This window comes from Oryzias latipes, chromosome 1 (assembly GCF_053564925.1).
Source record: "Oryzias latipes strain Hd-rR chromosome 1, Olatipes_Hd-rR_3.1".
NCBI classification, from domain to species: Eukaryota; Metazoa; Chordata; class Actinopteri; order Beloniformes; family Adrianichthyidae; genus Oryzias; species Oryzias latipes.
Window position 1 is genome coordinate 42,099,675 of NC_136237.1, and position 26,137 is coordinate 42,125,811.

Here is a 26,137-nt window from a genome sequence, read left to right on the forward strand (position 1 = left end):
CAAAAACGAGACGAGATCTGACTGATGGATGTAAAACTGAGAGTTTAGTGTTACACAGGATGTTTATTCGAGTCCTTTTATCTGCAGATCTTAAACCTTAAATTTGATAATTGACAGTTTTCTTTACATTCTTCACAAAATATTTGAAGACTTCTGTGTTTCTTTGACAACATTTATGTTTCACACTTTAATCTCCTCCAACTTTCCAACATAAATGTGCGTTAAGGCGGACCAACGGATGAACCTGCCTTAACTGAAATGTAGTTTGACTTTAACTTTCCCCTTCGTTGTTGAATAAAAGTTCCTCAAGTTCACCTCAGTTGTGTAGAGTTTGGACTCACACCAGGTGACCCTCAGGTTCAGGTTCTGAAGACTCTGGCGCCCCTCAGATACGTGCCAGGACTCGAGCAGCAGGATGTCAATCACATGATGACATGATATTGAGGGATTCTTCCTTGCTTATAGGTCAGAGGTCAAACAGTTCTGGTCCGTCCGTCTTCACGTTTTATTTGACCAGTTCAGAGCTGCTGGTTCAAATTCCAAACCGTTACTGAGCTCAGGAAACTCCTCGTTTGGTTTCGTGATGATATAGATGATCTGGACTGGGCAGCAGAGACGGGCTTAAGGGGGGGTAATGGTGGTGTTGGGGGCGGGTCTTTCCACGACTCGTCCTGCAAGTCTGGACCGAGTCTCTCTGACCTAAACTCGCCGCGCCTCAAACCTGTTCCCCATCGCTGACGATGTCTCGGTGTGAAACTATCAAACTCCAGTGTACTCCAAAGACAGACCATAATGAAAAGTAGGAGGGAACACTTCAAACCATGGACTGTAAATCATAACTGGACCGAGTCGGTGTGACGTCAGCCACAGAAAACGGTTTACTTCCATCTCCAACCAGATTCAGTCGCCATCCTTTTTGCGGTATGGACGCCGCCACGTTGGAGCCAGACGTCGTTGGTAAGCAGTGATTGGTCCAAACTGGTCTGAGTCAACGTTTCTATGGCAACCACTTTCACCTATCAGGAGACAGTGGAAGGCCACACGCCTACCACTCGAAAGTGGGCAACACCAACTTTGCCAAACATTTCAAACATTGGATGTGGCCCCACCCACTTTTATTCCGGCATCTGATTGGTCAGTTCATAACTTGAATAATTTAAAAAATATTATGGAAAAAAAAAGATTCTCAAGAAGATCCATAACGTTTATTCTGACGGAGTAACAGCTGTTTATTTCTCTATGGAAGTCAATGGGACTTCGGCTTTTTGGAGCCACTTTCTGTTTGGAAGGCCAGGCGGGGGAGGGGCCACTCAGTCCAGTTCCCTCATACAGTCAATGCTTCAGGCTCAGAAACTTTTTAAAGTACCCATGAGCCTTTCTTTGCTTTATAGGTGAATGTTAGACTCATTGAAAGCCTAAAGACCACCTCCTGTTCTAACCTCCATCTGCTGAACCCCGGGTCGTTGAGTTGTGGGTTCCACCTGAAACCGGACCGGTTCGGACACCCAACGGGAACCGGACTGTTCCTGCTATACAGCAGACGAAGCGTTTGAACATCCAACCCGGCGGACGGATGTTTTCAAAGTCTTGGTGGTCAGCGCCGTGTGGCTGAGATCGGTTCCGCAGTGATCTAGTCGATGTTGGTTAGAACCCAGAGCCAGTTTGGTTTCACCATGAAAACAGGACAAAACCCAAAAATGGAAGGACTGCAGAGATGTTTTCATCCTGATCTTAGGACTGAATAGGTAACAACAGGAACCTGCTGGTTTTTCCAGAATAACAGACATCCGTTAATCCTCCCCACCAAATAATCAGCCTGCTAACATAAGATCATGGCGTCTACCGTCGTCCAAAACTGTTGCTCAACAGCAAAAGGCGACAAAAACAGACGCGGGTTTCCTTTTCAGTGCTTCCTTTAATGAACTCTCACAAGTTGGTGAACAGGTACAACTTTGTCGCTCACTGTACTAAATCACACATCCATTGATAGTATAAATAGCCAACCTAATGGTAATAGTACACATTAGCAAATACATAAAATCATCAAGTATCCAAGTCTTAAGTTACAGACACCAAATAAAAAGGCATACAAAATGCTGCAGATGTTGGAAGTCCAGTTAGAAGCAAAAAAACAAAAAGATCACATTTTGGACGTGGCAGTTTAATTGGTAAACACAAGGTTTGATAAAAAAAAGAAAAAAGAGGAAAAACGAAAAAACTTGCAACAGTTAAGCCTCTGATATTAAAACGAGCTTCTGAAAGGGCATCAATGTAAAGACTTCCTGCTCAGGATGAAGGCAACGGCTGAGGATTTAGCTCCAAGTAGAAAATGAAACCGTTTCGTTTTTCCCCCAAAATGCCGCCTGGAGGGGCTCCTGCCTCGGTTGCCTCGTTTCACTTCGATTGTAAGGCATTTCTGGAGGATAAATCTGATTTGGAGGAAGGCAGACCTCTTTCTGGTCACTAACTGAAGCTTTGACCTTTGACCTTTCAGGTGAGACCAGGGGGGAGGGGGGTCTTTGGGATCTAATTGCAAACGACAGTTTTCCAACATCTGACGAGGATACGCGACTCATTCCCTTGGTTTTTATTCTCCTTGCCGGGCGCTTGAAAACAAAAACACACATCGCTCACACAACTTTTTACCGTTAAGACGTTTCATTTCGGGGAGGGGGGGGGGGGGGCAGCCAGATCACCAAGAACAGTTTCTCAAAGTAAGAGAACACAATAAAGGGAATAAAGAGAAGCCTGCCAGGTGATCAGCTAACAGAGGTGGGAGGAGCTGGTCGGCCCGGCGCGGCGCAGGGCGGGGCGGCGTTTGGCTCTACTGGATGCAGCAGTTATTGCGGTGGCCGTTGGAGTCTTTGAAGCGCAGGCGCATCTTTGGACGATATTTCTCCAGGTAGAAGAGCTGCTTGCTGTTGAACGCCCCCCGACGCTTCCTGGAGAACACGGGGGAACAAGTCAGAAGGGGGAAAACAGGCAGGAAACATGGAGGACGGGGGGAGAAACTCACTGTCGGATGAACTGGACCGCGTCTTCATATTTCATTCCACATTCGATCAATGCGAGCGCCACCAGAACCGGAGCTCTGTCCAAACAGAAACACGTTTCAGTAGAAAGTAAAAGTGAAATCTGTGAGCAGAGAACAGGAGAAATGCTGAGTCTAGCTATGTAACAACACACTGATCCAGGACCAGCAGTCATGTGACCCCCCCCCCCCCCCTTTAGCATGTCTACCATAGAATTAACGTAGTAGGATAGTGAAGACCCCCCAGCAGTCACCTCCCCAGCCCTGCCACACAGTGGACAGCGATGCAGCAGCCAGGCTCCTCCCTGAACTTCAGCTTCAGCAGGTTCAGCCAGTCGTCCACAATCTGGTTGGAGGGAGGGGCTCCGTCGTCAAACGGCCAATCCTGAAGCAGAGGAAGAGGAAAATGACGTCATCGTTTCTTGGAAACCAAAACAAAGACGTGTGAGGGCTGGCACAGCTGCAGGGAAACGGAAATGTTGATGCAGGGGGGGGGGCCTGGGGAGTGTTTCTGCTTCACGTGCCGCTGAGCACAGAGGCGTGTAACCCCCCCGACAGGAAATGATGGGGTGTAAACTTATGGACCAGTTTGTGAAAAGAGGATAAATTTAAACCTTTGGGTTTCATCTGCACCAAAACATCAGAACCAGAGCTGGGTTTGAACTGACCAGAACTTGGATTCCCTCCTTCACCACCAGGGCGGCGTCGTAGGTGGCTTCACAGACTCTCACCACAGTGGTGACTCCGTATTTCTTCAGTTCCTACAACAACAAGAGTCGGTGAGCAGAAAAATGGTTGTTGAGAAGCAAAGGAGACTTTTCTAAAATGAGGCTCACCTCTATAAACTTGTTCAGCGTGGCGTTGGTGGGATTGTGGGTAATGAGGAACCTCATGTTCTTGTAGGTGATCTCAACGGGGGCGGGTCTGTTCATTCGAGCCATCGTGAGAGCGTAACAACGTACAGATATACCAAAAGCCAAAGGTTTTCCACGGAGTAGAAAGACTTGTAAACAGTTTGAGTTGGAGGGAATGTCAAACAAACGTCCAGAGAGCTCCGTGAAGCCCGCTAACAAAAACCCTCCAAACTTCTCTGAGGTTGGCAAAGACGGAAATTTAAAAAATGAACGAGAATCAAAAACTCAAAAACAACCGGCAATGAGAACGAGCTGGCAGCCAGGAAGGAGCAGGTAATTGAAAAAGTAACGTAAACCTCTCCTCTGAAGTAAAACTAAAGAAAAAGGAAGTAAAAAGGCTGGTTCCACCTTGATTCTGGCCAGGTGGAAGCCGACGAGGGCAGTGTGCAACGGCTGAAGTTACCCCATCCAGGCCAAGTGATCGCTGGTTCTGGGAGGTGCCCCGGTCCTGCCAACCTTCCGGGGTTCCTCCTGTGGCTCAAGTGCGTGGGATGGATGGCGAGTTTGCGCGTTCACTCGTCTGCATAGGCAGCGTGCTGAGCCTGGCAGTAGTCTCCACTGCCCTTCAGAAACTCCATAAATGTGTGACCCAGAACACCACAGAACTGCTGCAGAACACAGGAGAGGACACACAGGCGCCGCCGCGTCAGCCACAAACACCAGTCACGTAAACACATTCAGCTCACGTTTCCTCTTTTTGGAGGATCCAGGTTGGCGCCAAGTGTGGCAGAGGCGCCGCCATCCCCATGTGAGCGTGGAACTGAAGCCCTTTGGAGCTTCATGAAGGTGGAAAAGTGCTCGACAGCGCTAACATGGTTTGTTTATAAGCAACAGTGCATTTTGTTCTGCATCCTGATTGGCTGGAGGCCATGCATGTTGTGTAAACTGTACAGGAAACGTTCGTCATGTCGTTTTGACATAAATCTTTGATCACAAGGCGAGCGGATCTTTGCTTTCATTCTCTAACGCTGGAATTATTTTTCTATGCAAGCCTTATAACCCTTTAACACCTGTAATGTCGCCGGGGACGGCCGTATGGCTGATCGGAACTCGGACCGTTTACAAGTCACCGGGAATCAAAGGACTCGGGTGAGGAGAGAAGCGACGTTGCATTTGGTGTTTGTGTGTTTTATGTGTGTCGCACAAAGCCAGCTTCAGAACCCGCTGGGATTCTGTAAATTGTTTAAACGGTTAGGCTGAAAAACACGGCCTTTGTTTAATTTCAGATAAATACAGCAAGTTGCAGAAAACCTGACGTGAAGCATGAGGTGAACGGAGCAGAAGTGTTGTAAAAGCCACCAATCACGTTCATGTGTTCACTGGCTAAACAAAGAAACACATTCAACACATGAAGGCAGCTTTACGGCAGTTTTACAAGATGTTTGGTTGGATTTTCCCCTGAAGAACCACGCAGAGACGTGGCTGCAGAGCCAAGTTCAGCTTTCAAGCGTAGAATGTGTGCGGATCCAAACGTTCTGGCCCCGAGCGGAACAGAGCGTTCGGCGGGTTTCTGCTGAGGCCAGGACAGCCTGACATGAGCACACGGCGTGCACACGGCGTGCTCAGGATCCTGGTTACAGCGTTCTGACACATTCTGAGTGGAAAGAAACAAACACCAAAAAATATCACCAGTCATTTCTGCTGCAGGGCTGACATTTTGACCCTGAAAAGGTTATTTTTTAGAGGTAATTGTTAACGGAAGAACTCTACAGATGAGTGAACACAGCAGCTGCTTTTCTTCTCAGGGTAATCGCTGTTCCTGTTGGAAACTAAGCGGACACGTCAACCAACCCATCAGCTAAATTATTCTATTCACTTAAGCGTATTAAAAACCATCAAAAGTGCTGGGGGGTAATAAAAATTAAAGCATCTGGCCCCTTTTCTCCCTGATTTGTGTTTATTTAGAGTCATTTGACTCTACGGGTGCCTGAAGGTCTCATTTCCAGTTGGACTCGCTTCAGCTCAGTAGTTCTAAGTTTGGGGCCAACGCTTTGTTCACTCGGCTCTTCAAGCGTCCTTCTGCTCCGAGGCTGTGGTTAAGGCGGAGCCCCAAGATGCCATCCACCCATTGGCTGAGAACAAAACGACTGGGTCCAGTGCATCATGGGAATCAGACGTGTGTAAACACACTGTGGTTTGTGGCTTTTGCAGGGTGTGATTCCCTGCAGCTCTTCAGTCTGTTTCTTCAGAGCAGCGGTGCAGAATCCGCTTGGACGGGCTTTCTGAACCACAACCATCTGAACGCTGTTTTTGAGGTGGAGCTAGAAATGGAAAACACAGACTGGAAAGGTTTGACCGTCAACCAATGGTTGCCCTCTACCATCCAGCTCCCCCTGTTAAATGATCCAGTTTATTGTCAGTGCAACAACCGGGATTTGGTCAACATTACATGTTGCAGCAACACAAGACAGAAGTCCTCAAAGTGTGTCATCCAGACTAAAGGTGAACTGTTCCACTCAGTCCCAGCCGGACCAGACTGAACCGGTCTCCGTGGACAAAAGCTTCTGATCGCCAAACTGCATGGAAGTTCCAACAACACGAGCACCAAGCCAGCCGATAAAGGAGACACAGAGCGCCCTGGATGAAATATTAAATCTAGAAAGAGTGTTGCTGCAGGTTCCCTGTGAACTCGTTCTAGGGTGTAGAATGTTCTGGTATTCCAGGTGATAAATGCCCCCCTCCCTCCTTTGCTATCAAACAGGGGGTTTTCTGGAAAGAAGCAAAGATCAAAGCGGACCCGACCGCCGGAAAAGAACCACCAAGCAGCTGCTCCTCTGTCCAAAACAAGAACAAATTCACTTTGAAAATGTTTGATTTTATTGGATAAACTCCTCCAAAGAAAATAAATGTATAGATCAAAATAATGAATTTTGCATTATCTAAAGTTAATTAATTTTTACACTCAGTCAAACCTGTGGTGAGAACGCACCTTAGGTAACTTAAAGTGCTTTTCCTGAAACCTCAGCCGGAATTTTCCCAGAATTCCCTCTGTGAATAAGAGGAAATCTTTGCTTTTTTAGATCACTTTAACGGCCTCACGTGACCACATGCTGTGTTTTCTCTCTCTCTCTCCCTCTCTTCTACGCAGAGCTGACATGGCGCGCGGGGCTGTTCGGTGAAGACAGGTGGGGCTTCTGCTGCTTCCAGCAAACCGCACCTTCAGTTCGCAGAAAGCGGCCAGCACCTCTGCCGCAGCTCTTTTCCCCCGCGAGGCCCTTGGCCCCTTTTTGCCTCCGAAAAGCCCCGGTCTAAATCCGTGACCGGTAACCAGCTGGAGGAGTTTCCCACAAATCTGAGAACTACGGCCTAAGCTGTCCAAGTATGCCGGCATAATCCGCTACTTTCCGGCTCAAACAGCCTATCGCAGAAAATGTTCCGGCGCGCGACCAAAACGCCTGGATCATTCCAAAAGAACTAAAGTGTGGGGGGAGGGTTTCGACGATAAACGAGCGTTAATGGAGCCGTTTTTCTTTTTGTTCCTGAAGCCGGTTTCACGTCTGTCGGTTCAGCCGCGTCCTTTGTGTCGGACAGACTGAGACGCCGCCATCACTGCGCGTTCGAGGCCTAAAAGACGCCGGACTCACCGCAAGCTCCGCGTCAGGGCGGAAAATGCGACGGCCCGCGTCGTGCCGCGAGGACACTCGGCGGCCCCTCCGTCGGGCGAGATGCTAGAAACGTCCGCGAGCGGTTTTCACTTCAACCCGCGGCCATTTTAAAAGACCAAATCCTTCGAGGCCAAGCCCGAGCTGCGCATCTAAATGCCGCTTCCCGTCCGCCGCCACCACACCGCCCTCCGAGTTCCCCCGCGAAAAAAAACAACAACAAAAAACGCTGTAAAAGACGAATTAACATCTACGTGTTTGGGCAGACAGTTCCTGAGCACTCAATGCGGTTTTTATCCAGAGGTTTCACCGAAAAACGTGAAGGCCAGCTGCTTGGTACCGATAAGGTCCTAATTTACATCAGTCAGAAGCCGGAGAGGAACTGAAGAAACAAAATGGCAGCCAAGCGACAGAAAGGATGGTTTAATAAAGACGTGATACTTACTGGGATATGCTTACTCATTGAAGATTGTAGCTTAATCATACAGCCGGTCCCCAGAAACTGGTAAACGCGAGAAACGGTTCTCCACCATACAGATCGGTGTGGTCTCTCCGAGCTGAGCCGAAGTCTGAGGATGCGCCAGAGACGCTGACACGAACAGAGCCGACTGAGCGGCGAGCGACACTTCCGTTCTGACCTGTCAAAATAAAACTCGCTCTGCCGTGAATGCGGGGGTGGTGCTACAGGTCGTTAAGGGAGTTAGAGATAATAGAATGGTAGAAGCTTTGTGCCTGACAAAGATAATAAAATATCTCACATGTTACAATACTTATAAATATTAAAATTGGTACATCTTGACTCATTCTCAAAAAAATGGGTTAAATCCAAATGACTGTAATAATCCTCTAGGGGATTTGAAGATCTGGTTAATCTTAAGAGACCAGACCATTGTAAATATATTGTAAAGGTGAGATGATCAGAATACAAATAATCAAATTTGGTGAGAAGTACACATAATGGGCATTTGAGGATTATTCAAAAGGTTTGTGAATGTCAGTCAACATCTGCATTAAAGACACGGAGTAAAAAAAAGACGTTTTTAACATGTTCTTTTTTGCCATTATGGAGGACAAATGCATACTAAATTCAGTAATTTATTCAAATCGTTAATCCAGAGCAAATGAAATAAATGTCATTTGTAACACCTGCAGCCCTGCAGAAACTAGGTCCATGAAAGCAACACTTTTATTTTAGTTGAAAAAGTCCCAATCCTAAAAAAACAGACGATTTGGAAAACGATTGGAGTGGGACTTCAATAATCCCTGAATGGAAACTAAGCTATTTTATATTGTTTATCTACTTGTTGACCTCCTGAAACACATGTAAATGTTTGAAACGGAGCCAACTTTAGAGTCAGCGTTATATCATTATTCTGCCGTCATTAAAGCCTTTTTTTCTCTTTAAAACTATAAAATAATATTAAAAGCTCAGTAAGATACATCATATTCCTTTAAGCGGCTAGTTGTAAAATATAACGTTTGTGTTTTATCTACTTTGATTTAATTTTGTTGCTGATTTCTGGAAGGTACAACTCTTATTTTGAAGATGCATTTTCCTGCTTCCGGTTTCTCCTGGATTTTAACGTGACTTTGATGGAAGCCTGGAAACCCCACCCTGAAAATGTGTGGCGTTATGTCCGGACATCTCTCAGCCTCAAGGCGCCAGATCAGGCGCTGATCATGGTTGCCAGGTCCGTCTATTTTAAGCAAATCTGCTCTCAATTTTTCAAAGCTCATCAAACGAATTTGGCAGTCTGGTTATAGTATTTTTCCCCCCAGTTTTTTGCTTGTTTGAGGCTTCAACAGAAATGTGTCAAAAGAAAAGTATATATGTATACATGGTTCCGGTGCTTTTGGGGGTCTGTCCTGACCCCCTCCTCCTCCTCCTCCTCCACCCGTCTTCATCCTCCCAGTGTCCTGATTACACGGTACAGCAGAAAGTTGGTGTTGAGCGTTCCCCCGTGTGATGCAAAAACTGTATTTGAGGAGGAAGCTCCGCCACGTCAGGCCTCCGGAGTTATCTAACCCAAATGCAGCAGAATCTGCGCTGGAGTTCATAACAAACTGCAAACAAAAGAATCCCTGCAGCACGGCTGGAGTTTGCAGAGCCACGGGGGCACGTGCACGCACACGCAGGCACGCACGCGCTGCACACGTAGAACTGTTCAAGTGGGCATTTACTATGTTTTCAGTTTTTGAGTGTCAGGGGAACGTCTTTCATTCTTCATCCCTGCACAGAATCCCCTGTAATGCAGGTCAAAGGTCGTCTCTGCCCGCTGCAGACTCGGTCTTTGCATGCATGTGGAAGCCAGCACATCTCCACACAGACTTTCATCGTTTGGATCTAATCCTGAAGTCACATGAGCGACCTTCTCCACATGACTGTACATCTCAGTCTCGTGAACCTCCAGAAAAAAAAAAAAAAAAAACAGCCCAGAGACTTTGAACTGCAACCTGGTTTGACGGAGCCGCAGGGAAGCAGCAAAGTGGGTCAAAAGAAACCGACTGACCTTTCTGCCCCACATCAGGGTGGAAACGCTGTCACCACTATAAACCCACAGGTAGAAACCAGTTACATTTACTCAATTACATTCACTAAAGTAACTTAAAAAAGTCGTTTACAGGACCTTAAGGCCACTGCAAACATTTGGCACGGAGGAGAATTGGTCATAAGAAGTGAGAAAATTTGTGGTCTTATTGTGAAATTTTCCCAGATAGATCACAGATGAACCCCATTAAAACCACGAAAGAAGTAGGAATAAACCACACAAGAAACACGTAAACCAACGCAGAAGGTGAACCGTGTGATTATTCACGCTTCTATGCAGTGATTCGAGTGTCAACGACCTCATTTGAACGTGATCTGTGCGCCGTATACGTGATTAAGTTATACATCGGTGGTTCACGCGTGAAAAGTCCGTTAGACATACGTGGAACGGTCGCGGAAAGACAACATTTAAATATGCATCTTGGAAAAATCACACAATTGTGTAAAATTTAGGTAATTGCGTATAAACTACGTAAAATACGCCTAAACTGCGTAATTCTCAACGGACCACAAATCTTGAAATGTTCAACATCGACAAACGCAAGAAACACGTATGAATTACTGATCTGGGTGTTAAACTGGACACCAGATAAGCTCAGTGGTGAAGTCAAGCTTTTTTCATCTTCGCCAACTTGCCAAGGTAAAACCTTTTTTAACAGCTGCACATTTGGAAACAGTAAATCAGGCGTTCATCACGTCCCGGCTGGATTACTGTCATTCTCTGTATGTTGGACTCAGCCAGTCGTCTCTCTCACGTCTCCAACTGTTCCAAATGCAGCTGCCCGTCTTCTGGTTGGAGGACGTAGGAGAGTCCGCATCACGCCAATTTTAGCATGGCTGCACTGGCTGCCTGTGCATGTTAGAGTTCACTTTAAGATTCTTTGACTTGTTTTTAAATCTTTACATGGTCTGTCCCCGCTGTACCTCTCTGAACTTCTCTCTCCTTACTCGCCAGCCCGGTGCCTCAGATCAGCTGCTTCTGGAGGTACCGAGGTCCAGATGAAGCTCAGAGGGGACAGAGCTTTTGCTGTCGCTGCTCCAAAACCGTGGAACTCTCTGCCACTGTCCATCAGAGAAGCTCCATCACTGCCCATTTTTATTTTAATTCAACATGAGACTTCTGTTATTGCTGTGTTGCTGTACTGGTTTGATTGTTTTTATCTCTCTATTTTTAATCTTGTTTTAGTGTTTGTTTTCTTCATTTCTCGTGTTCAGCACTTTGTGTCGGCTGCTGCTGATTGAAAGTGCTCCATATTAAAGAGGAGTTGAGTTGATGTCACAAAGGTATCTGCATTTCCTGGGAGGAGAATGAGCAACATGTACGTGTGACACGGCCAAAATGTTTCCTTTAGTTCGTTTTACTGATTACTTTGCTCATTTATCTCTGAGAAGAAACAAGAAATTGTTTTTCTAAAATTCCACATCTTTATTAGATCCAAGTGAGCCGCTGCTAGTAGTCAACACTTTTATAAAAAAAATACAATAAACTTACTAAACCATAAAACAGTGTGTTTTAATTTATTCAAAAAACCTTAAATTCTTAAAAATGCCCAATCATAATTTTCATTTATATTTTTACTGGACAGATTCCATAAATGATAAACCATAAATCAATGTCTGATCATACAGGTTCACCCGATAACTAACTACTTTTGGACTTTTCATCAAATAATGGTTTGAACAAACTCTCCTCTTCTTCAGGCATAAATTTAAGTGACCTGTACTTTATCCACCTCTTCGTGCTTCTTGGAGACTAGAAACATGTTGGGAAAAAAGTGAAAACCTGTCGGATCAACCAGGTTAACGAGTTCATGCCTGGATTATCTCAGACGTGTGGAGACTCAAACCGATAATGTGACCATTTTCGTTCTCGTTAGGTTCAGATAAAGGTCATTTAAACGACAGTTTTTAAACCAACCAAACCCCATACCATGATATGCCACCTCCAAGCTCCACCATTCAGGCGCTTTCAGCTCATGTTGGTCCAGAAAGTGTCTTATTTTGAAAAACAGTTTTAACAAGCTTCTTTCCCAGACCTAAACTCTTCTCCTCTAGGGTTCATCACTCCTTCCTGCTCCTTCATTCACGCGTTCCCTACGTTCATGTTTGGTCTTCAGCCAGAAGAACGTGGTTCAGTCCACGGATGGACTAGAGTTCTGCTGTTTCTGACCCGTGGTTGAACATTTTTTGGATGTTCCCATCCTGTGGAGCAACAACCTCATTGTTGGGTTTCCATGATTTGGAGCGATCTGAGCGCCACATCCTTCTGGAAGCAGAGGCGCTGAGCTCGGCACTCTGCCTGCGGGCGACACAAAGGCGGCGCTGAATGGTCCGGCCCTGCAGCCAATCAGCTCAGAGCAGCAGGAGCGGATCGCCCTCTGCGAGCGGTCGGCGGGGGCCACTGTCCAGCTGGACTCCAGCAGCTGTTGGGGAGGGGAGGGGGGGGCCTGAAAGAATTTTCTAATTGTACCAATTGTCTATAAAAATTAATGTGCGAGTTAAAATCCCTCCTCATGAGTTCAAAGACAGAAATGAAAGACTCTGAAGACTCCAAGGTAAAAGTTCATAACTCGACCCGCTTCTGCTAAATAACAAGGTTAAACTGATGGTACGTGTGGATGTTTGTTCAACGGTTTGGTTCATCATTTCTTCCCTGCGTGTGAAGCCGTTCTTACCGTCCCACGCCTGCTTTCCAGGACGACCTGCGAAGACCTAAAGACCAAACGGACGGGACGGCGATGAGCAGAAACGACCAGAAGGGAGTGAGGCTGACGGGGAGGTACTGGAGCCAAACGGAAGGAGGTCCGTCCATCGTCCACACTCCCATCGGCTCCCAGATCCCCCCACACCCCTCCACAGTCGTCGCCATTGGACCTCAGCTCCAAAGATCTCCGCTTGATGAGCCAAAGGCGGATGGAGAGGCTTGGACGAGGGACACGCCCTCTCAGACCAGGGCGTCCTTTGGGGAAACGGGTTTTCCTCGGCAGACGGTGCCGGAGCTCAAGTCCATCTTGAGAGGCGGTCCTTTGTTCTGCATCAGCGGAGGAGATGATGGGGAACCAGGAAGTCCCTGTCAGGACTGGAGCAGCAGTGGTGGTGGAGGTCCGGGTGGTGGTCAGGACAGAGCTTTCAGTACCTTCAAACCCCAAAGGGATGCTTCCAGAAGAGGGGCCAGGTCCAGAGGCATCACATCTATTCAGCTCCCCCCCAGCGTGGATTCATCCAGCTCGTTCAGGTCTGCCACCCACACAAATAGGAGTCCGGGAGTCAGGACCGACGCACATTCAAGCGGCAGCTCCTGGGGGGCAGACACTGGAGGTTCTCACTCAGGTTGGTGGAGCAGAAGCTGAAAGATCTGGTCTGAATACAAATGAAAAAGTTCTTGAACATTTTCCAAACCCGATGTGTTGCACTGATGACGTTCTGACTGATGGATTTCTGATCTTCCTAGAAGGTCGTTTTGGTAGCTTTGCTCCCGATTAGTTCTGGAGTTTCAGATTTGTTCGAGTGGTGTTCAAGATGTTTCCCCCTGTGCTGAACAGAAAACGACATCACGACCATCGCGTTCTCTGGAGACCAGTGGTTCATGGCGTCCATGGAGCAGATCAAGCAGCAGATCGCCCGAGAAAACATCAACTTTGTCCGCTTCGAGGCCACGGACCTCCACGGCGTGTCGAGGTCCAAGACCGTGCCTGTCCGCCACTTCCACGTAGGAACTCAGCCGGATTTTTGGGGGACGTTTGCGGTACTGTCATGACCCGGCGGCTCTCTGCTTTCATTTGTAGGAGAAGGCGGTTTACGGCGTACCCATGCCACGGAGCTACCTGGAGCTGACGCTGAGCCCCAAGAGCAACGAGGTGGACCACGCCAGCACCGCCAACTTCAGCAGCGATGTCCTCCTGATCCCTGACCTCTCCACCTTCAAGCTCTTGCCCTGGGCCGAGCAGACGGCGCGGGTCATCTGTGACCCGTGCACCGTGACAGGAAGTCCCCTCTGGACGTCTCCTCGCCTCATCGCCAAGCAGCTCCTCGGCCAGCTCCAGAGCCTGGGATTCTCCCTGCACTCGTCCTTCACGTACGAATGCTGCGTCTTGGGAGCGCCGGAGCGGATCGGGCCGAAGACGCTCCTCTTCCCCGCCACCACCCTTCTCAGCAACCATGACCTGCCCTTCTTTCAGCAGCTGGTGGACAGCATGTACTGCATGGGTGCCGACATTGACAGCATAGCGTCCGCCAGCGGCCCTGGCCAGATGGAGATCAACCTGAGGCCAGAGTTTGGGATTTCTGCCGCCGACAGCGCGTTCACCTTCCGCACAGGCATCAAGGAAATGGCTCGCAAACTCAGCTACATAGCCAGCTTCTTCACCGATGACGGCCTCTACAACGCCGGCGTGCTCTCCCACAGCCTGTGGGACGCCAACGGCCGACGGAGCCTCTTCCACGGCGGCGAGAAGCCCGGCGAGCTGTCTGAGATTGGTAGAAAGTGGCTGGCGGGGCTCCTGACCCACTCGGCCGCCTTGAGCTGCCTGATGTCGCCGGGCCTCGGCTGCAGGAACCACATGGCCAAGACGATCAAGGACCCCAAACGCCTCCTCTACGCCACCTGCGGCTGCAACGACAACAGCAGCTCCTTTAACATCAAGAGCCACGGCGGGAGGGAGACGCACGTCGACAACAAGCTGGGGTCCGCCATGGCCAACCCCTACATCGTGCTGGCCGCCACCGTGGCCGCCGGGCTGGACGGAATCCGGAGGAACCTGACCGTCGAGAGCTCCCTGACCAAAGCTCCCAGCCAGCAGAAAGACTTCTCCATCCCCATAAAGATGGACGACGCTCTGGAGGCGCTGGAGGAGGACCACGTCATCCGCAGCGCGCTCGGAGAACCCTTCGTTCAGTATTTCATCGCCATGAAGAAGTTCGAGATCGAGACCCAGGAGCTGGACGACGAGAGGAACAAGTGTCTGGAGTATTTCATCTGACAGAGACGCCACTCCTTATTTTAGAAACCAGATTCTTTCACATTCTGTGAAATAAAGGACAATGAGCTCCAACCTGCGTGCTGAACTATTGGAGTGGTTTGGTGTCACTGAAGATTTCAAGAAATATTTACACTTTCATGCAAAAGTGCTCAATAAAAGTCTGTTTTTCATGGATTCCATTAAAAAAATGTTTTTTGTTCTAATATTTTTTTAAAACTACAAAAGCAAAGAATTACAAACTAACTATGTAACATCATCTGGTCATATAAACTATAGGATTAGCTGCCAATCAAAAAGCCACAAAGTGTCCAGGTAAAGGTCATGACCTTTTTAGACTATGTGCTCGTCATGACGTCACCAGTCTGTTCTGTTCTTCCTACAGACTTTATCCACAAACATTACAGAGAAAACCGTCGGGGAAATATTAAACATTGACCAGGATGAACCGTTTGTTTTTGTCTTTGGTGATGCAGACAACAGTTTGATGTGAAGCTGCAGAGGCAGGCAGGGACCGTCACTAAAGTACAAGAAAACACCCCAAACAAACGGGTTTCTCCATAACTCACCATAAATGATCTGTAAATTATCACAAGAACTCATTATTGTTCAAACAAACTCCACAGAAATCCCTAATACCATGAAAACCATCACTCTCTCTTAGAGTGAACCAGCAAATTTGAGGAATGCAAGTTATAGACGTGTCCTTAGGACTACAACTGTTGTAGTCCTAAAAACATTAGAGCCAATAGACCTTTTTCGCAAAAACCGGAAACACGTCAGCAACGTGTAAACTTAGTTCCGGTTTGTGCTTCGCTGGCGGAGAATGGCAGAGCCTAGAGTGTTTTCGAAGAGTCTGAGTTGTGTTCCGAAGGTCATCAGCGCCGATGTGATGAATAGTGTGAAGATGCATTCGTCCACTAAAGGAAACAAATTGGACAAGGGATATAATTTCGTCCACGAAGAGTTTATCCACCATTACCAAGGTAAGCTTCAGCTAGCTTAGCCATAGCCGCATCACCGGTAACTCTGTGTGTTTGTTTACGTCAAGTCCTGGTGTTATTTGTAATATAAGGTATAACACATCGCAGTGAATATGTTGTGTGTATGTTTAAGTGAAAAGGCATGAGATTAACATGACACCCAAAAATTTGGTGAAGCTGTAAATAAGAAATGTTAAGTTGCCCGTTTGCGTGTTCATTTATTTTTGCTGCAGTTGCGGCACTTTCTTCACTTACTATTAGTATTATTTTTCTGAAAGTAGGGTGACCAGACGTCCTCTTTTCCTGGACATGTCCTCTTTTTTGATACTTATATAATAAAATAACATTGAACATAGATGAAATGCAATCATATTTGCTTTATGTACGCAGCTCTGAACACCAATTACTCTCGATGAAATATCTCACAAACTCACTTCACTCCTCTTTTTTACTAACTCAAATCTGGTCACCTACTGAAAGTTATAGTTTCGTGGTTACATTGATGTAGCAACATAAGTATGTCTTAATTGTAACCTATTTAATTTATTGTGGTTAGATATCACTGGATGCAGAAAGTGCCAACCTGAAAGCTTTCTCCTGCAGTTGTGCAGCTGGTAAAGGATTCTGCAATGACATCCTTTTGCCATCCTGTTCCAGACCGCACATTATTCACAGCTGGGTCTGCAGGCTGCTCCCCCCCCCTGGCCTGCACCAGTGGCTTGCAAAGATGGCACAGACCAAGAGCACAGGTGGGTTTGTGATCAAATTATCATTATGATTTAAGAATGGATGTGTATCCATAACAACTCTAAATTATTATAAAAACACCCCAGTAGTGACTACAGACTAATTGCTTTTTGCCTTTTATTTATAAGGGAATCCATCCTGAACCGGTTAGTGAGCTGATGGTGCAAAAACCCAAAACAGTTGGCAGGGACGGTCTGAGGTCCACACTGTACAAGACATATACAGGTGATTAACTTAACTTTTTGTTGCTTTGTGAGAGCAGGTTAATTTTTTTTAATGTTATGACTAACCAAATTATGGTTACAGCAGATATAATGAATTAAATTTAAATGTAGTTATGCACTTATGTCTAACTTTTGTGTGTTGTGTTTCTCTTGTGTAGGACCACAGCCAGATCCATATATGATGGCATCTGGAAGCAGATTATGCCAGGTGCAGCCCCAACCTCTCATGGGTGTGTTGGATGGGGTTTCTGAGATGGAATGAAAGAGAACTTGGATATATATTATAGCAAATGCATGAATGCATACCTTAAATTACACTTATCTTGTCTTTAACAATCAGTTCAGCCTTCTGCCTTACTGTTGATGATCTGTAATGTTCTTTTTTATTGTAAATCTTTGATGTTATTTGTGTTGTGATTAATCAGTTGTTGTTACGCATACCAAAAAATTAAATGAGGCACAATTTTGACCAGAATTGTTTTATTTGTTCATCTAATTTTTTTGTGAAGTCAAAGTCACATTTCAACAGAAAAATATTACGAATATAACAATTGTATTTAATTAGATTTTAAGAATATGTGGAAACACTAAATTTTTCCATACTATTTGCACATTATACATTATTTACATACCAAACATTAATTCACTCTTCAACACAAAAAAGTCCTTGACAATTTGCCAAAACACGGCATTTAAGCCAGATCTGATTTACACTGCCCATCAGTGTGAGCGGCACGGGAGAGTCCCTGATGTGAAAGGACTTTATCCTACCGATCACTCTTTCCACCATAATTCTGAGGTGGGTAATGGCTTGGGTTCGTTCTGTTTCCTCGTTGCTGATGGAGCTGAAAGCTTAAAAGGTGGAGTGATGAGCTTAGATCCATTGTCAGTTAGGAGGTCTTGAATGAGGAACTCTTTGTCCGTCATGACATCGTCTCCTGGGGCTCCAGCAAAGGAACTTGGCTTCTAAGTCATGGATGTAATCCAAAGTCTCATCCAGAGCACCTGTGAAGATAAAGAAATTAAAAATCAGTCTTAATATATTTATTGTACCTTTTAACACAACACAGTAATCATGTTTTGAAAAGTATGTTAAGTATTTAATTACAAATACGTTTCATTTATTTTTGTTAATGACAAAATACCCAAAATTAATTAAATACATGTAATTAAAATGGGGAGAGCGTGAACAGCTTTTATTATAAACATTCATTTGTTCAGGTAGAAATACATTTATCCAATAACGTTACACATAGTTGACCAACATTAACCAAACACATTATGAACAATCTTACCTGCAGGTGGGTGTGTCACGTAGATCCATCTTTACTGCCTTAGCTTAGCCACCGTGTCGCTAGCTTCACAGCACAGCTTCATAGACTGACGTTTGAGGTTCTATACTGACTCCCTTCTCCAAGGAGCAGTAAAGTTTTTCCAAGGGAAAATACTCGGGACGACACCACTCTTCAGGCGACGAACGACGCAGCCGCACCACAATCCGGAGCGAAATGCCGGCAGCAGACGGTGCTACCTGTGTTTACATTAAAACTATGCCCTTCGTCTCTTCGGATCGTCTGTATTCATTCGGGTTTCAGATTTGGATCCACAGGAAAATAATGAAATGAGAGGCCGGGCTGTTTTTGGTTGGAAGACGAACAGCCTGGAACACAACAGAGACTGCAACTCTTCGACTCTGCCATTCTTCATATGTGCCGCTATGCTAACAGGAAGTTGTTTTACACGTCATTGACGTATTTCCGGTCGAAAAATGCGGAAGTGTGAAAAAGGTCTATTCAGAAAAAATAGAGCAAAAAACAAAAGATTTTTATCTCCAATGACAAAAGTAATTTAAAATAATGAAAAACACAATCTGAAAACAATTTATCAGTAAAAAACTGATTTCAAATAATATCTTGAAAAACGAAAAAAAAAATTGAAAAAAAATCTCTAGAAAAAAAATAATCTTATAACTCATAGAAACAGACCGCCACATCGTGACCACCGCCTCATCGTGACCACCGCCTCATCGTGACCACCGCCTCATCGTGACCACCGCCACATCGTGACCACCGCCACATCGTGAGCGTCCTGGTATTGAAGGAGGAGGAACAAAACAGACTGGTGATGTGGCGACGAGCTCATAAACACACAGGATCATCATGTTCGTGACACTTTGTGGAATTTTCTACTTGAAACCGCAGCTCATCCCATAGTTTTCCGGAGCCCTCCATGTTTGGAGTTCTTTCCTCTTGAAAAACACTTTTTTGTTTTATTAAATTCAAATCCCTTCCATACTTTTTTAAGGGAACACTTTCAGAATCCAAAGTCATTGACTGTCAGCTGTTTTGAAGGTTTTCCCAAACAGGGGAACTTCAAAATAAAAGCTTTAAAAATAAATAACAGAAAATAAAAATAAAAAGAATCTGAATATTTTCTGGGCAGATTTCTTTCTCCTGGCAATAACAGAATAGACTTCAAAGAGAAATGTTAGGTTTAATTTTTTCTTTGCAGCATGGAAGAACGAGGATTAAAAGCTCCAGGAGAGACCAGGGAGATGTGAAGAAACCATGTGATCAACTTTACAGGCCCCCCCTCCCATGAAAATGCTGTTTATGGTGCTGTTAACATTTTGTGTTTCTTTATTCACATTGTGAATCTGGAGTAGATGAAAAAATGTCGTTAGTGACGTAGAAAACATACTGGGCGGGGCCCCAAGCTCAGTGCTCCGCCCCTTTCCGATGCAGACAAATGGATCCATGAACGTCTTTGTTTTCCTGGTCTGATTTGGAACCTGGATCAGAACCGGACGGCAGGACAGATCAGATACTGCTGTAAGCTAGTGGGCAAAACAGAGAGCTCTCAGTTGTGGGTGCCAATGGTCCCGCCCACAACTCAGAAGTGAATTTCTGATGAACTCCTGCCGCCCTACAGAAACTATGTCCTAGAAAACGACTCAGATTTTAAGAGTTTGGCTAAAAACGGCAACATCAGAATGAGGAGGCGGGACGTCCGCAGGAGGCGGGATGTCCGCAGGAGGCGGGACGTCCGCAGGAGGCGGGACGTCCGCAGGAGGCGGGACGTCCGCAGGAGGCGGGACGCCCGCAGGAGGCGGGACGCCCGCAGGAGGCGGGACGCCCGCAGGAGGCGGGACGCCCGCAGGAGGCGGGACGTCCGCAGGAGGCGGGACGCCTGCAGGAGGCGGGACGTCCGCAGGAGGCGGGACGCCCGCAGGAGGCGGGACGCCCGCAGGAGGCGGGACGCCCGCAGGAGGCGGGACGCCCGCAGGAGGCGGGGCGCCTGCAGGAGGCGGGACGTCTGCAGGAACGTCTGAAAGACGTTCAGAAAACGTCGTCCTAACGTATTTGCTCCCCTTTTGTAGGATTCCTCGGCCGTAAACGTGTTGATAGAGAGATAATGTTTGTGTGAAAATAGGGGAGTCGAGCTGCTTTCTTTCACATTTTCCTGGTAGTACGTAAAGATTCTGAGGCCAGAGCGAAGCCGCTGCAGCTTCTTCACTTGTGCTTGTGGATCAGATGTCCCACCCGCTGCATGAACCTCCCCAGCTTGTTGTCGCCTTGCATCTGATTGGCCGTCAGACCGGCGTCCGGTCTGCTCAAGGACGAGCTCTTGCTTTTCTCCGCCCTCCTGGAGGGTTTGCCCGAACGGGAAGTTCTGCTGCCGAGCAGATCCTGGTGGGGGCCGAGACCCCGCTCTCGTTTGCTCTGAGAGGCGGGGGCTCCTTCTGCGTTCGGGGAGCTCCTCCAGTCTTGGGGGGGTTCTGCTGCCAGGTGGGTCTTCCTTTTGCTGGAACGCTGAGGTGAGAGTTTGGACAGCGGAGATCTGGGTTTCTCAGGTTTGGATGGTAAACTGAGGGAGGGCTGAGACCTGGAGAGTCCTGGAGAATGTTCCTTCTTAGGGGTTTGACCTGCTGTGGGTGAGAAGAGGCCGTCTGCCCCTAAACCCGGGTTCAGACTCTCAGTCCTGGAGCTCAGTTCATTGTCCTCAAGCTCTAAATGGGCTTTGGTTCTGGCAAAAGTCTTCCTCTGAACATCTCGGCCCTCCCGCTCTTCCTCTGTCTGACCTTCATCCATGAGACTCGTGCTCTTTGGAGATTTCCTTCCTTCTCCTGGATCTGCTGGTTCTGCGCTGTGGTCCATACTTTGAATGGACTCTGGCCCGGCTCGGTCCCGGTCTGGGTCTGCAGGGAGGCTCTCCTCTGCTCCTTCTAGCTCCTGGTTTTTCTCTCGGTCCTGACCGTTGGGGTGGCTGCTCGGTCCCTCTTTTTCTTCGGGGATCTCGAACAGAGACTTCTTTCCTCGGGGGTGTTGGACGCTCAGACCGGCGTAGGGGGGCCGCAGCTCAGCGTCTGCTTTGGAGGAAGCTGGACGGTTCCAGCTGTGGAGCTGTGGATCAGTGGCCGTCTTCAGATCGTGGTGGGAGGAGGAGCGGCGTCCGTCTGCACCCGTCCTTGGCTCAGCCGTTTGGGGGTCCGGCTCTAAAGTTGTGACGCTGTTTCTCAGATCCGGACCCTTGGAGGAGGACATGGCGGAGCGTACGGACCTCAAAGACTCCTGACTCTGCCTGAAGTTCTCCTGCAGACTGCGCCTCTTCTGTCTGACCCCCTCCATGGTGGACAAGATCTCCCTGGACCTTTGGTGAACCCACTGGGACTGGAACTCATTCAGGCCCCCGTGTGGGGTCGCCACTGGAGACGCTGCACCGTGACGGCCCTCCGAAGGCCCGTCCTCCCTATACGGTCTGTGGAGAGACGACTCGGAGTTGAACGGCATCAGGTTCGGGTGCGCGCCGTGGCGTGCTTGGTGCCGGCGGGGCTGCAGGGACGGCCTGTCAGGAGGAACTCCCAGGTCTTTGGTCCCCATCCTCAGTCTGGTCATGGAGTTCATCTTCTGAAGCTCCCCCCCATAGCTGTGTCCTCTCAGCAGGCCGTCAGCGTCGGGATAGTGGGACTGGTGCAGCTTCTCCTGCACGCTCAGGCCTCTGTTCAGCGCGGCGGCGTCATGGAAGCCCCCGTTCTGAGGACCCCTCACCAGCCCCCGGGAGGGCATCCTGTTCAGGGACAGCAGGCTGGACGTCTGCATTCCCGCTCGTCTCCGGTGTGGGACAGGAAACGCCTCCGGGGTCAAGGCCGCGGGGACGACGGAGCGGGCGTACAGTCTTCTGAACTCTTCATCAAAAGAGGAGACCAGCAGACCGCTGATCACCAGGACCATGCTGAGGTTGATCTTCTCAAACGACCACGAGTAGCTTGAAGAGGAAGAAACACAAACGTCCCGTTCAAAAAGGTTTGATGTTTGAGCTCTTTGGCATCACGCCGCCCCCTGCTGGTCATCTGACACATCATCATCTGAAACCTGACTATGGCGTGGAGAACGTCTCACCTGTAGGTTCCGTACAGAACCGTCCTGCCGTCCACCAGCATGAACTTCTGCTCCAAACCTCCGTGGAACCTCATCCCGGACTGGCACTGGTACGGCAGACCCCGGACGGTCCGGACGCACACGTTCTGAGGGACAAACGGAGCAGAACCAGAGGTGAAACTTTACCAGAGGAGGAACAGACTCCTGCAGGAGCGCCGGCGCGTCACTGGAGCTGGACTTTCAGGTAGAACCTGTCGGAGGCATTCCTCGTCACGCTATCGAAGAGTCAGGAATGAGACCGGACCGGAAACGCTGAAGCAGATCAGGACAAGTTGTGCCAGCACCAAACAGAGGAGCAGGGGGGCCCGTGACACCCCATAATAGACCCCTAAGGCCCCTTAGTGGGATGACCCAAACTCATTACATTTGGGGGGTAAATATTATTATCATGGAGAATGATGAAAACTACAATTTAAAAAAAGAAGTGTTAAAATGACAATAGAATGTTTACAAACATGTTTTTATTTGTTCCCCACCAATAATTTACGTCCCATTTTAATCATTTTAATGCACAATAAATCCATATCGATCCATAAGGTTTGAAGCTTTCAGAGTTCTGTTCTCCCTGAAGAAACTCTCCGAAAGTTGCAGAAACCTTTTGATGCTGGGTTCTGGTTCTGGAGGGGGCAGCTCCTCCAGAACCAGAACCCAGCAGACGTCTCAACGCCTGAAGCCGTCGTCACGGCAGAGAAAACCGCAGCCGAACAGGAAAATCCAGCCGGACGGACTCAGCTGCTGCTGCAGATTCAGTGTGTGTGTGTGTGTGTGAGTGTGTGCTCTGAACAAGACACCCCCCCCCAAAAAAATCTAAAAAGCGGCGGGGCGGGGCCTAACTGTCAACAAAGTCACCAAACAGAAAGCAGGAAGTTGTGGTTTGGATGCAAAACGCATGAAAACTTTTCTAACGTCTGCTTTTACTTTGAAAGGCTCCTTCTGTTTTCTGTTTGGGATCCTAGAATTCCTGCTGTTTTCCTCAGAAATCACTGGGATGTCAGGAAAACGGACGGACCCGGGGGTCCCGGCCTCACCTTGATGTCGAGGATGTTGATGCCCACGTTGCAGGACATCTGGAGGAAGCCGCTGACCTGCAGGTCGTCCAGGAGGATGTAGACGGCCACGCCCCGCAGCGCCGCGTGCAGGACGTCCCTGAAGATGTCCACGTCGGTGAAGACGTCCATGGCGATGGCGACGACCTGAACGCAGCAGAGCATCAGTTAAACCTGAAAATGTGCTGAATTCTTCACACAAAACGGATGTGGAGCGACCACAAAAAAAGAGAAGAAAAACCGAAAATCTTTTTGTCTTTTGTGTTGTTGATCAGATAAATGGATGTTGAATGAATAAATACTTGGTCTTTTCCTCAACGACCCCCCCCCCGATGGACATGCTTGTTTGTGGGGTTTCTAACACGTGAAATCTCATCTCAAAACGACGTGTCTGAACATTTGTTCACATCGTTGTGAATCAGGCGCAGATGAAAAAATGATTGGGTGTGTTTCCTTAGAGAATACTCCATTCTCATGCCTCCACTTGCAGACAACTCTGAGGTGAATTCCTGTTGAACTCCTGCCGCTCTGCAGAAACTAGGTCCTAGAAAACGGATTGTGGGGACTAAACGATGATTGGACTTCAGCAGGATAGATCTCAGTTTTCCTGACTCAGACATTGTGGTTACAGGAGGACTCATCTTCACCTCCTCTCTGGGGTGAGGAGCCTCCTCATGCTGAGGCCTGCCTGGAGGAGGAACGCTTCAGTTGAGGTGGTTTTCCCTTAAATTGGTGTTTTTGTTTGTAGAGTTCGTGCTGCGACACGATCTCTGCGCCTTTCCTCTAAATCCCGCTGAGCTTCGGTCGGTCGGTCTCAGCAGAACTTCCTGCTGGTTTCTGCGTGGAGGTTCTGGATGAAGATGAGCTTTCAGATTTGCAGCATCTTCGTCATGCGCTCACACAGGAACTCAGATGTTTCTGCTCGTTCATCGTCTGCTCTAAATGTCCTCGTGCTCCTTCACCGCCAAAGCCAGACGCTGATGGGAGCCTGCAGACGCCTTTTTGAGGCCTTGGTGGGATTACGGGTGAAGGCTTCTTCCCTCCAGGCTGCGTCTCCTGCTGAGGCATCTGCATTCTTCTCTTTGCTCCTGAGAAACTTGAAGATGTTCCCCCATCCTGACCTCAGAGCATCTTTGTGGGTTTGGAGCAGAACTGCTGTTCCTCCTGAGGGTTTAGATCTTTCCTGCGATGGATCGATTTGTGGATCCCTGAACTTCCTGCTTGGATCAACAGGAGCTCAGATCTCCATGTGATCCAGCAGCTCGCCTCACGCAGCCTGAAGAAACGTTTATGGAACGCTGAACGTTCCAGAAAGCAGAAGACTTTTTATGTGTTCTGGTTTCGCTCGTTCACATCTGTTCACACTGATCCTGGATCCCGATCAGGTTTCAGATCAGAAAAGCTTCAGTCGTGTTTCCTGTTTGGGTAAAACTGATGCTGTGATGAAGCCGAGCCGTAGTTTGATTGCTTTCCCAATAAAAATAAACTCTTTTCAGCATCATTTTTAGATAAAATATCAGTGAGGCGACTTTTTTTAAATGAGTAAATATTTGTGAGAGAGGAGGAGTAGTTTTAGCTCCTGTTACCATAGTAACGAACCACCATGACAGCTTTTGAGGGGTTTTATTCGGGGCTGCAGAGGCACAGCAGGACCTGACCTTCTCACCTCACGGGCCTCCTGGATCTGACTCCGCACCACCTCCTTGATGGTGGGCGTGTTCCGCCGCGGCGGGTGGTACAGCAGGCTGATGCTGGTGTCCTTCTCCTGCTGACGGACATCTGGCCACCCCAGCTGCAGGTCCGGCACCTCCTCGTCCGACAGCGTTGGGAAGTAGGTTGAGGAGCAGACGCCCTCCGGGCCCCGTTCCCAGTCAGAATCGTCCAGAACCAGTGACCTGGCGTTGTCTGAAATGAAGCGGATCTCCTCCTCTGAGAGGAAGCTGTGGACCTGCTCGGCCCGGAGGTACTCCCTGTAGGCCTCCTTGCCCCCGCAGAGCAGAGCGTAGATGGCCAGGCGGTATTCCTCCCTGTAGTGCGGCTGGACGAGGGGCGGGGGGCCGTCGTCTTTGAGGGAGGACAGCATGGACAGGCTGGACTCCATGGATGACGTCCTCCGAGGGGACCTCCTCTTTACCTGCAGTGGAACACAGCGTCACACCTGAGATCCACCTGTCTTCCTGCATCCACAGCGACTCTATTTGTCCTCCAGAGAAAAAATGTCCAGTTTTAAATCCACCAGAACTACAAATCCCAGAGCCCCGCCCCTTTCCATATATTATTAAGAAGCCCAAATGTGGTCAATAGATCCCAAAACGGGCTTCATTCAGTAGAATGCTGAGGTCAGGAGCTATTCAGGTATAGAAATGTCATCTACAGAGAACAGATCTGAACTCAGAGGAGGACATGAACATTTAAATGTGTTCACAGAGGATGAACGTGGGGTGGAAACATCCTGAGAGGGAAAACAAAGAAAACTCACTTCATAACTGGAGGAGAATTCCTGGTTTTCCTGGGAAGTCCTGGAACTGGAGTGTCTCCTGGAACCGACCAACTGAAACTCCTCCACGGAGAGCCGCCGCTCCAACTGAAAACCGGTTGCACCAAAGCTGCAGACCTGAACTTCTTGTG

General features: G+C 48.0%; 4 protein-coding genes and 1 long non-coding RNA gene across 8 annotated transcripts; 2 read left to right on the forward strand and 3 right to left on the reverse strand.

Annotated features, from left to right (window-relative positions):
• Nucleotides 1-1,895: 1,895 nt before the first annotated feature.
• On the reverse strand, nucleotides 1,896-4,553 carry ptp4a1 (protein tyrosine phosphatase 4A1). The gene is made up of 5 exons (XM_004065479.5): nucleotides 3,868-4,553; nucleotides 3,700-3,792; nucleotides 3,286-3,416; nucleotides 3,017-3,091; nucleotides 1,896-2,942 (listed from the first exon to the last, which is right to left on the reverse strand). Exons 1-5 carry the CDS (start codon nucleotides 3,970-3,972, stop codon nucleotides 2,825-2,827), a joined length of 522 nt encoding a protein of 173 aa, XP_004065527.1. The 5' UTR covers nucleotides 3,973-4,553; the 3' UTR covers nucleotides 1,896-2,824.
• Nucleotides 4,554-12,449: 7,896 nt separating this feature from the next.
• Nucleotides 12,450-15,263, forward strand: lgsn (lengsin, lens protein with glutamine synthetase domain). 3 transcript variants are annotated; one of them, XM_004065576.5, is made up of 4 exons: nucleotides 12,450-12,703; nucleotides 12,792-13,425; nucleotides 13,638-13,804; nucleotides 13,881-15,263. In XM_004065576.5, exons 1-4 carry the CDS (start codon nucleotides 12,701-12,703, stop codon nucleotides 15,072-15,074), a joined length of 1,998 nt encoding a protein of 665 aa, XP_004065624.1. In that variant the 5' UTR covers nucleotides 12,450-12,700; the 3' UTR covers nucleotides 15,075-15,263. The 3 variants fall into 3 exon arrangements, with proteins under 3 accessions (XP_004065624.1, XP_020562258.1, XP_023812522.1); XM_020706599.3 differs by having other exon boundaries at nucleotides 12,489-12,650; XM_023956754.2 differs by having other exon boundaries at nucleotides 12,605-12,650; nucleotides 12,761-13,425.
• A 559-nt stretch (nucleotides 15,264-15,822) lies between these two features.
• On the forward strand, nucleotides 15,823-17,500 carry LOC144992435 (uncharacterized). 2 transcript variants are annotated; one of them, XM_078948552.1, is made up of 4 exons: nucleotides 15,823-16,057; nucleotides 16,712-16,803; nucleotides 16,930-17,026; nucleotides 17,184-17,500. In XM_078948552.1, exons 1-4 carry the CDS (start codon nucleotides 15,898-15,900, stop codon nucleotides 17,285-17,287), a joined length of 453 nt encoding a protein of 150 aa, XP_078804678.1. In that variant the 5' UTR covers nucleotides 15,823-15,897; the 3' UTR covers nucleotides 17,288-17,500. The 2 variants fall into 2 exon arrangements, 1 of the variants encoding a protein (XP_078804678.1); XR_013656388.1 differs by lacking the exons at nucleotides 16,930-17,026; nucleotides 17,184-17,500 and having other exon boundaries at nucleotides 15,915-16,057; nucleotides 16,611-16,756.
• On the reverse strand, nucleotides 17,489-18,747 carry LOC144992437 (uncharacterized). The gene is made up of 2 exons (XR_013656397.1): nucleotides 18,321-18,747; nucleotides 17,489-18,030 (listed from the first exon to the last, which is right to left on the reverse strand). It is a non-coding gene; the product is annotated as an uncharacterized LOC144992437 (long non-coding RNA).
• Nucleotides 18,748-19,634: 887 nt separating this feature from the next.
• Nucleotides 19,635-26,124, reverse strand: LOC105356798 (uncharacterized). Its single transcript, XM_023956505.2, has 5 exons — nucleotides 25,989-26,124; nucleotides 25,176-25,643; nucleotides 23,492-23,656; nucleotides 22,425-22,549; nucleotides 19,635-22,290 (listed from the first exon to the last, which is right to left on the reverse strand). The coding sequence occupies exons 2-5, from the start codon at nucleotides 25,608-25,610 to the stop codon at nucleotides 20,538-20,540; spliced, it is 2,478 nt and encodes an 825-aa protein (XP_023812273.1). The 5' UTR covers nucleotides 25,611-25,643; nucleotides 25,989-26,124; the 3' UTR covers nucleotides 19,635-20,537.
• Between the last annotated feature and the right edge of the window lie 13 nt (nucleotides 26,125-26,137).